The 11,438-nt window shown below is 32.4% G+C and overlaps 1 protein-coding gene across 2 annotated transcripts; it reads left to right on the top strand.

The window, feature by feature from the left end:
* The first annotated feature begins 5,925 nt into the window (after positions 1–5,925).
* LOC149487266 (uncharacterized) lies at positions 5,926–10,624 on the top strand. Of its 2 annotated transcripts, XM_089697561.1 has the most exons (5): positions 5,927–6,078; positions 7,584–7,776; positions 8,566–8,756; positions 9,077–9,226; positions 9,507–10,624. In XM_089697561.1, exons 1-5 carry the CDS (start codon positions 5,938–5,940, stop codon positions 9,825–9,827), a joined length of 996 nt encoding a protein of 331 aa, XP_089553687.1. In that variant the 5' UTR covers positions 5,927–5,937; the 3' UTR covers positions 9,828–10,624. The 2 variants fall into 2 exon arrangements, with proteins under 2 accessions (XP_089553688.1, XP_089553687.1); XM_089697562.1 differs by lacking the exon at positions 9,077–9,226 and having other exon boundaries at positions 5,926–6,078.
* Positions 10,625–11,438: the final 814 nt, after the last annotated feature.

The raw sequence follows: 11,438 nt of genomic DNA, 5'->3' as shown, positions 1-11,438 counted from the left end.
CTTGAGAACGGCTGAACCGATTTCGATAATTCTTTTTTTATTATATTCCTTGAAGTACGAGAATGGTTCTTATGTAGAGAAAACGTAAACATGTACCACGGGCGAAGCCGGTGCGGGCCGCTAGTTATTAATAAATAAATCGATTATTTCACCGATGCAACTTGTATAACCGAACCGAGCGAGCCGTACATAAAAATGTCAAAGCTAACCTACATTAATAACATACGTAATGTCTAGTCACAATTAATTGCTCATTATGTACATTTAACCAGTCAGGAAGACCGATTATTATGTACGTGAATAAGATCGGTCAAGCGCGAGCGCAACTCACGCATTGACGGGTTTTAATTATTATTATTACATAGTATTTGCTCATAATTCGTAAGTTCAATTGAGTAATCATTGATAACTTTTAATACGCTTTAGGGAGCCTGCAAATTATGTGCAAATTACAAATACATGAATGTAAAATGTATCTCTACTTTTGTAAACGCGAAAATATGAGAGTTTGGATGGATTTTTTGTAACTTTCTGAGTCAAAAACTACATCGGGTTTGAATGAATTTTGAAATAGAGAAATATCTTTTATGCTACCGGGACAACACACGAATGAAGCCATGGATTAAAGCTCAGATGCGCTACATTCTAAAATGACTCTACAAAATAAGCCGTAGGTTACAGGTCGTCACACATAGCATTTTATAAGAGGATTTGTTATGTTTTAATAATTCAACATACATATTATACACTGTATGTTGCGCATTTAATATTTTTCGATAGTGTATTGGAAATTATTATATCATTCTATCATTCATTTTCAACATAGTATAAAGAGAATCGAAACCAACACTCCTCGGCTGTCTCGCATAGAGCAAGGTTCAAGGGTTTTTTAAAGCTCTTTCTCACAACTAAACATTATTTATAACCTAGTTTAAGATTCCATGAATTTATTTTTAAAGTATGAAAAAAGGGTTCTACTGCAGTTTACGGAACCTTAAAACATTCCTGGATATGTGGTAACCACTCGTTGAACCGCATCATTTACATTGGATCTCAATTATACTGGACTAGATAATCAAACACTTACTTAACTATTGAAGTCAGTCAAAACGTTTCTACTATTTATGGTGCAGGAAAGCGAAACATAAATGTAGGTAAAGGACGACCATCAATATAATAGAGTAGGATTTATTACTATAGACTTACAAAATTACCTAGGTTTAGCTGTTTTGTATTTTAATCATTACCAATGTAACTGTAAAACAAGTCAATAACTGCGTTAAAAACAACCGACTTCAAACTTGCACTTGCAACATTTACAAATACAGACAAAAATGCTCATAAAATAAAAACTACTGGGCCTATCCGAATAAAATTTTTATGGGACCAATTCGACACCATCCCGCATCGAATAAAAAAAGAATCACGTAAATCGGTTCAGAAACCACGGAGTAATCGGTGTACATACATAAAAAAAAAAACATACCGGCCGAATTGATAACCTCCTCCTTTTTTTTGAAGTCGCTTAATAACTTTATAGAAGAAAAATATTTATGGTTAGGTAGTATTTGTAAAGCACACACGACGTTTTAACGAATTACGAATAGTTGCTTTTTTGTAGAAATTCTTGGTTGGGGTTTCGTTTTTTCCTTTACCGCGTGAATCTACCAACTAAATTAAATTGAAAATAAAATAAATTAAACCGACAAATAATGAGAAATCCCCACAAACACAAATATTTCAAATATGATACTTGATATTTACGTAAATAAAGACAAAGCGGTGTTATTTTTCACTCATGCCAATAATAATTACACATCAATTACAAAATGTCGACTACAAAAAACCTCCTCAATGTGTCACTCAAATGGTTTCATTATTGCTTGAGGGACAGGATCGATTTCCACTTATTACTTAAACAATTAGTTCAAAGTAGCGTTGCCCCGCGGTTCCTCTAGCTACAAAACTTTGGGCATATTATCCTATTCTATTCTATCCTACTAATATCATAAATACGAAAGTTTGTAAGGATGGATGTATGTGTATGTGTATGTTTGTTTGTTACTTTTTCACGCAAATACTACTGAACCGATTACAATGAAATTTAGCATACATATATAAGGTAACTTGAATTAACACATCGAATAGGTTTTATCCCGGAAATCCCACGGGAACGGGAACTATGCGGATTTTTCTTTGAAAACGCGGGCGAATCCGCGGGCTTTAAATAGGTAATAGTGTTTTAGTAAACCAAAAATTGTTTCTTTAACTTTAACCACATTTTATACTTTTTACTTTTATACACCTTATACTACTACTACTACTACTAATTTTAAACTTTATAAATCTCTACAGCAAACAAAACACCAACGTAGGTACGTTGAATGAAAACATTCACACATTGCAAATTACTTCTTCAATGAATGTTCAGAACCTTCTAATAAAGGCAACGGTAAATATTGCATCTGTGAAGGACTGAGCCACTTAGCACGGTTGCAGCCAAACTTAGACCTTGACTATGTAGGCTTCAAAAATAGAGCGTCATCGAAATGTAGGTATGTACTTACAACCTAAAATGAACCTAAATTTTTGGTCATAAGATTTGAAATCCTACAATCTTTCTATCCCTAGTTGTAACTTCGTTGTAAATCCGTGCAAATTTAATTCAATTAATTACTAACCTAATTGTGTCAATATAGGATTCTATTTCCAATGTCAAACATGTAGATTAAATGATTTTGTACTCAGTGTGGGAACAGTGTCCCTTTCGTGTTATTTACGGAACATTTGCAGTAAATCAATATGTAAATTGGAAATAATTGATACAACGACTTGTTTCGTCATACTTTCGTTATAATTTCTGTGATAAATGGAATATCTTTGGTTATAACCTGTAGATCGATTATGTAAGAGCCAGTTTTGACGTATAACACGGCACTAATGAAAACTATGTAATACTTATGAGATTTGCTTTTCTTTAATTGAAGAATAATTAGATCTATGCAAATCTAGAACTGCTAGCTTATAACAAGACGCAAGAATTAATAATATATATTATACGCAATAATTACTTACTTGTCGTAGTTATGCGTGTTTTACTAGTTTAGAATTTCACGGATGCCAGTCGTGGATGCCTGATAATAATTATATTTTGCAAAAAATCGTAGAGCACAGAAGCCTTACGTCGTTTGTCGTTAGGTAGTTTTTACAAAATAACAATAGGTATTAATGAAATATCACACTATTCAATGTGTAAAATTAAACTTATAATATAATAAAACTCTCAAAAATAAATCTATGGATGCATTTAGCAAGGGAAATAAAAAAGAAAATTCATCATATTTTACTATTTGAGATATTTTTCCAAGATCTATACATATAATACTGAGAACATCTTATTAAAAAATATTAAGCTCCATTTAATTCTTTTATTTTTGTAGACGTCCATAAAACACAGAAATTGCTATAATACTTTCCGGATGCAATAACTAGGGGATCGCCTGCATGAAGCAAGTCGATAGCATTTTATTGGCTAATTTCAGTTTTTGAATGCTAAAATGTGAGACCAAACCGAGTCGCGGTCACTTGTTAAGCAATGAACGTGCTCAGATTATAATAGCCCTTTGTAATGCGAATTTCTTGAAATAATGTGAATTTTACCGACTTGGATGAAAGAGGAGCAGGTCGACATAATTGTATGGTCATAACAATCAATAATGTAGGTACATGTTGTATTTGGTGTATGGTAGTGATAAAAACCATATTCTGATGGCTAAATGCTAATCAAAATGCATTATTCAACCATTAACTAATAATTGTATCATATTTATCTTGATAGAAGAGTTAAGAAGTTAGGTATGCCACTTTATTTTTTTCAGCTCTATGGGCTCTACACGAAACGCCTCAGTGATAACTATTGCTAAAAATTCAATTTATTAAATTTTATTTTTAAATGAGATGAACATATTTTATTTTATTTATTTATTTATTTATTCATTTTCATCTTTATTGCTCTGAAATAACTTAACTAGGAACTTAATCTAATTATAAATTAAAACAAATGGCGGCCTTATCGCTAAATAGCGATTTCTTCCAGATTTGTAGGTTATTACCTACTAATTGTTATTTTATTTATTTATTTATTTTACTCTTTAATACAACTAAACAGACTTACATACTAAAATATACACAAATAAAAGCAAGGAGCAGTTTAGTGTATTTGGCGGCCTTATCACTTAATAATGATCTCTTCCAGGCAACCAGGGCAGAAGGTCATTAGTTTAAAATTTAATTTCATCTAGTAAATGAAGTTTCATACAGCTGATCATATCAAAATAAAAACTTTTACTGAAAACATTACGAAAAACTATTTAATTCAAAATTATTTGGAATTGTTTCGTAGTCCTAATATATATACTAGAATTGGCGTATTTTACAAAAGCAAAACATTATGCATATTAGATAATTCATATTACGTTAATCCCATACTTACCTCACTATCATGAGATCGATTCACAACAAGACAATGTGTCACACATCGACACAATGCTTATTAAATCACAATAATCAGTATTGTGGTTAAAACAATAAAACTAAAAACTACATTCATTTCATTGTTGATATTGCTAAATTCTTTATATTTTTAAGGGAGTTGAAAAAGGACTCAGTTGGTTGATTTTTTTCGAAAGAGAGTTTGATTTTAAATTATTACTTGATAATTTATTATTAATACGTAATTTATGACTTATGAACTTACTATTGAAAATATTTTGATAAACATGTAACGTACGAGGTACGTTCATTTTTCCTATGACCTATTTAAATTCTGAATTTAATCTCAAATCATTTCAACCAAAACTATGCTCTTCTAAGAATGAAAATATTTTTAAGCTGTGCAGCACGAATTTACAGATCATATTTAAAAATTTTATTTATTAATTTTAAATCATAATAAAGTAATAAATTATAGATTAAAAAGAAAACAGTGTTGCAATATTATGATTGAATGATAAATCATACGAATTTTTGCTTGAGTACAATCATTTTTAATCGAATTAAAAATGTATTATGTCAATTTGTAGCCATAACAAAAAATGGCGCGAACTTTTCGCGCGTGAACTTTATGATAACATTAATGACTTGTAATTCTGTAATTTTCTACAGAATTATGAACTACGTAGGGTCAAATCGAAAAAAACACAACACATACATATTTACATAGTATTAACTTGAATAAATTTTAGCGGAAACTATGGTCCCATATTAAATGTCACCAATATCACAACTTGCTATAATTATGCAGAAATCTATAACCAATTTGCGTAAAATTACAAAAGCTTTTCTAGTTATAGGTTAACTTAATAACCCTTGCATCAGGCGAGGAATTTGAAACGGTTTAATCTTAAATGTGGGTCGTTTCTGTACCTACTGTCCTTTTTAAAGCTCAGGAAGCGATTGGACTGTGCTGCAGTGCAATATGAAAACGGGATTATTAGAAATGTCCGAGATCTTGATGCTTGAGAGATCTTAATTTTTTATTGCATTAGCTTTTTGATTGTTGGTATTAATTGTTTGTGCCAACTGAATGTATAGTATAATCAGTTTGTGTGTTTGTGTGTTTATTCAGGTTATGAAAGTCATTTAATGATTGTTTAAGGAATTTGATATATTATGTATGTTTATAAGTGTTTTTAAAATACTAAATATTTTATTATTTTAAGGTGGGTCCATAAATTGAAATTTAATTAAATGACAAAATATATGCCAGTCTTTATTTCGTCCAGATTACAAAAATAAATAAGGCTAGTTTATCGGAATCAATGCCCTTTTTACAGTTTTGCCTAATATGAATAACATATTACCTAAGTTTAACCCTCGAAAGTCGAAACAAACACTTCAATCCTTCTAGAAAAGTCAGTTTTCCCACACGCCTACAACATGCAACTGACATACAGTTGCGAAGCGATCTACCTCCCTCGTATAGTGGGGTTCAGTTCTTATATAAATACAATGTGCCCTCCAGTGGATATCAGTGTAACATTATTTGTGTACAGTGTACTAACAAACATGAAGACCTTTGTAAGTTCTTTGGTCATAGAGTATACGCATATATACGTCACAGATAATTAATTACCGCGCAAAAATTTTAAACGTTCGATTTTTTATGTCGATTTTAGTGAATTCATTTTAATTTCATATTAATTTTTGATTTGCAATTTGTGATCAATTAATATAAAATAAAGTAAATTAAAAAATGTGCCAAAATATTGTATGTAACGATTTTCTTTAAACATTCTATTCTTATTTTGAAATTCAACAAAAATCGTTCTAAATCAAAACAGTATCACATACCTTTATTTTAATATTCTATATCCAAATTATTTTGCAGTGCTCAAATCTAGTGCGCATATTAGAATATGTGCACTATAAATTTTTAAACTAACCACTATTTTAAAAATATTTTTATATAACATTAACTATATCTTTTCACTCATAAACCAGTGCCATTTAAACTAGTAATTTAGTATTTCTCAGAAAAATAAATTTAAATATAACGAATTTTTAAAACCTTTTTGTGTAATAACGAATAATCATAGAATTATTTAAATCTGTCTGAATAATTTTATTTAAAACTTTATAATATTGGAAACTTAATAATAAAATCAATGTTCATCAAACCTTAAGAACCAAATATTATTTTGTACACTTCAATTAATTCTTCATTTGATAAGGTTTTTGAAATTAATTTGCAGAAATGTATGCTCGTAAAAATGTTAAAAGTGCACCTTCCTGCTTGCTTACTATTTGGTCCATTATTTCATTTATTTTTCGTGCATTTTATAAGTTTTAATCTACCATTCTAAGTTATGAATTTTAAAAAGCATAAATCGCATTTCCAAATATTTACCCATCAAACCTTTACGTAATAAGACCGGCGAATGAAAGCGAAACCAAAATAAACAATAACACATAAATCATTCATCAACTACCATGCAGTGCTGCTAAATATTCCAGGCCCGTAGTCAATTTCGATTTTAACGTGATGTGTCGTGAACTCGTAAAAGTGCTCGAAACTTTGGCAATTGTTACATTGTAATTGATAATGTCCTGTTATTTAATGTTATTGTAATATCAAGGACTTGTGTTAGATCTGCTATGGATATCTCAACTTTTACAAGACTGGGAATAGGGTAGGACGCGGATATAATATAATTAGTAAAGAAGTTTAGGATACGTGCAAAACTACGTGGTTCATCAAATGTTCATAAGTATTTTTTTGCCATTATTCATTTCCATTCTCGCAATAACAAGGCACATAATTTAATGAAAATTAGTGAACTTAAAATAAATCTAAATTTTACGACTTGAAAACTACATCAAAAGAATGTATAACATTTAACTATTCGCAAATGAATGTCATAGCTACCTATAATTTAAAATGATAAAACGAACAAAGAGAACGTCAATACTAATAACGCATACAGTCTTAACATTTAAGAAAAACTCACTTTAAAATGAGTACCATAAAGTCTACATTTCCAAACTCCTTTTAACATTATTCCTATAAATTCCAAATCTTCCAGATCGCTGTACTATGCCTGACCGCAGCGGTCTTCGCTGAGCCCAGCAAGGAGCCCACTAAAGTGGTGCAAAAGCGAAGCGGCCTGGTGGGACACTATGGCGGTCTGTATGGAAGCAGTCTGGGCGGCCATGGACTGAGTGGAGGATACATCTCATCGGGATCTAGCCTTGGCTATGGATACGGCGGTCTTGGAGGTAATTTCAAGTTTTCTTATGGCTGTATTTCTACAAATTCGGGATGTATTCTGCATAATATCTTATCTTACAATGAATGATCAATATTTTACAATTTAATTGATATGGTCAGAAGTAACGCGACCTAAAGAGGTGAAATCAGCCTAAAATTTGTAGAAGTAAGGTCTCTTGTTTCCTTGTTGGTCTAAAGGGGTAGTAAAGTATTTTATGTATCATTCTGGACAGTGACAGGAATATTTGAAATAAACTCTCTATACCCTGTTCCACTATAATACATAGTTGACGAACTCCATATACCAAGGAATACGATAATATGTAAACACTTGTTTATGAAGTAATATTTATTTACGTGTTACAAATTACAATAATAAAGTTACATTTGCATAATCCCAAACTCTTATACAACACATAAAACTCGATCTTTACGTAGAATATTATTAGCGAATACACGTTATAATAAGTGCTACTGGATTAAGTTAGGTATGAATTGAATAATGTTGCTAATAATATAAATGCGTTGCATATCCAAAATTCTGGATGTAAGATATATCCTTCGCTCTGTTAATAATAAAGCAACACTTACAAATTTGTCCTCTTACTTAATACAGGTTTTTAAAGCTAGTAAAATAGATCCTTTTCCAAATAGGTATTATAATTGTGAGCTCTATTAAAATAATTATATAAATATTATCTGCAGCTCGTAACTTCTGCTCTAGAATACCCATGCTCAAACTAATAATTCTAAGCAAAACTTAACTATACGATTATTTAATTGTTAATTATTTAAAGGCGGTTACGGCGGCGGTTATGGCGGCGGTCTGAGCAGCGGTCTCGGCAGCGGCATTGGCAGCGGTATCGGTCTTGGATCCGGCACCATCGTCGGCGCTAATGTCCACACCACTGTGACCAAGCACGTTGGAGTGCCCGTGCCTGCTCCTTACCCAGTTGCTGTTGACAGGCCTGTTGCTGTTCCCGTTAAGGTAATATGGTTATATTAATTAAAGGTTGTTTATGTAGATGATGGAAAGTGCATCTTGGCAGCTTAATAAAAGTAGATAAGATATAATGCGTCTGATCTATTGGAATTTTTTTTTGATAAAAGAATAAAAGAGGAAATATAATGAAATTTCGTTTCATAAACATCATGAAGTATCGTGCGTGCTATAGACATACTGCGTACTGTGATGTACGTGCTATAAAAATACGGAAAATTAGCTCACTCAAATAATGTAAATTTTTAGACTGGTAAACTTAAAATCTCTTTCTAAAGTAAATACATGTTTTCATCTTTACATTACAGGTTGCAGTCCCCGTCCCAGTAGACCGTCCCTACCCCGTGCACGTACCCAGGCCTTACCCAGTAACTGTCGAGAAGCCCGTAGCTGTGCCCGTTGACAGGCCCGTGCCCTACCCAGTGCCCCACGCTGTTCCCTACCCAGTTGTTAGACAGGTGAGGCAATATTACTTACCATAATATTAACTTCGAGAAGATAAACTAACGAACAGAATGTTAAAAAAGGATTATAATATTTCGTTATGTATATACCAAATACAAGTCTCCTGTGATTAATAGCATATTATAAAAATTTTAGCCCTACACCAGATTTTGAAAGTTTACAATATAACAGTACTTACTGACAAAATTCCTACCAGCGTGTGACATGTTTCATACTTCAGTCAATAAAATGTTCCCTAACAAACTGTGCTAACAAATCACAAAAATCTTTCAGGTCGGAGTCCCAGTGCCAGCCCCCTACCCCGTCCCAGTGCCCAGGCCAGTCGCCGTGCCAGTCGCTCAACCAGTAGCCGTGCCAGTTGCCGTCTCTAGCGGCGGTCTCGGCGGTGGATTGGGAAGCGGTTTCGGCGGCGGTTTCGGAGGCGGTATCAGCAGCGGTTTCGGCAGCGGTTACGGCAGCGGATACGGAGGCGGTTACGGAGGCGGCTACAGCAGCTACAGCAGCGGCTACGGTCTCCACGGCGGTATCAGCAGCGGTCACGGTATCATCAGCAGCGGTCACGGCATCATCAGCAGTGGTCACGGCATCCACTAAACTGCTACACTAGTAATATTCGGTTGTTAGGGCGGCGTGCTTGGGCGTTATGAGGCAAGAGTAATTAATGACCATTATTATTGTATACAGTATACTGTCTTGATATTCCAGTAGTTCACGTATCAACACTCAAGATACGTGAACGGTATCTTGTTGCAAATGTGTCAGCACTTTTCTATACTAAATCGTGTGTACACCCTAGCCACACTACGCTCGGAGCTTTTAAATTTAAGACTGATGAGTAGAACCGAATACCGACAAGGCATTAGAGGCTAAAGTCACGAGTTGTGATCTAGTTGTAAGCACATGGGGGTAGGGTCGTGCAATTTAGGTACAAAGCTTTGCTAAACCGCCTGTCTCAATGTAAGGAGATCGCGACCGTAAACGGTACAAATTATAGTTGCTTGTCGCCAAATTTGGAGGTTAATAGATGCGTAGTGTTATGCTCTTTAATATACCCACAAATTCTATATCACTATAGTATTTTTGTCTTGGGCACATAATTGTTTAACAAATCGTTTTTGGACAAACACCTTTTGTGGAACAATTATTTGTGGTCTTTAAACTTAACAAATTAAAGCTTTAACAAAATGTTACACTGAAACTGATGTCGCTGAATATTATATATTTGTAAAACGCTCGATCTCTTTAAAAGAGCAAACTAAGTACCTGGTTTTTGTACTTTTGTATATAGTATTTCTAATGTTTAGATTTAAGCTTCAACAATGAGTTTATTTCGACCGCAGTCGGCTAAAAACTATTACGAACCTTTTTCATAATAAATGGTTGTATGAAAACTTACTTATTTTATTTACTTCTGAATAACCCACCTTAAATAATATTATTATATCATTTATATTAATGAAAATGTACACAGTTATACAAAACATCACAAATGAAAACACATAAGCATAATAAAAATCTTTAAAAACATAGACGATCGTAGTACCACTGTAAACTTTTACTGTGATCATACAAAAAACAAAGTAAAAGAAAAATAGCGGAAAAAAATATATTTTCATTGTAGTAACATACAACCTTTCCTTAATATTTTTAATAAAATCATTAGAATTTTCAAAACATCATAAAAAATAACCTAGTACCTACCTACTTACAACTTAGGTACTCTTAAATGTACATACAACCACCATAACCTCATAAGCTAGATATCTCCTAGATACTATTACCTCAGCAAATTATATCATATCCTCATTCCTTTGGGTGGTTATCTGACAGGTAATTACACAACCTAAGCCTAACCTAGGCGCCCTAGATAACCTAAATAGGGTTAATGATTTCTAATGATGACTTAATTGATGATCGCATCATAATACACTGTTAATAATTATTAATCAGTAACAATAATATTATTTTCATTTATTTCATTTCACTTTATTTTTCAATAGTTTTAATTGGTTCTATACTATACGTAGCACCACAGACTAATAATAATATACTACGACTTAAAATGAATAGATATTTTAATTGATACAATTTTTGACTAGGTAAGAAAAATATATTATTTTCATTTGTTTATAAATAATGAATTTAATAATAATATGATTAAAGTGAATAATTGTAACAATATTTTTTGCTGTTCTATTTAACAAA

Source organism: Colias philodice, chromosome 7, assembly GCF_061535455.1.
Source record: "Colias philodice isolate Cphi_HAF_F1 chromosome 7, ilColPhil1 Martin Lab GWU primary, whole genome shotgun sequence".
Classification (NCBI taxonomy): domain Eukaryota; kingdom Metazoa; phylum Arthropoda; class Insecta; order Lepidoptera; family Pieridae; genus Colias; species Colias philodice.
This window is presented reverse-complemented; position numbering and strand designations above follow the sequence as displayed.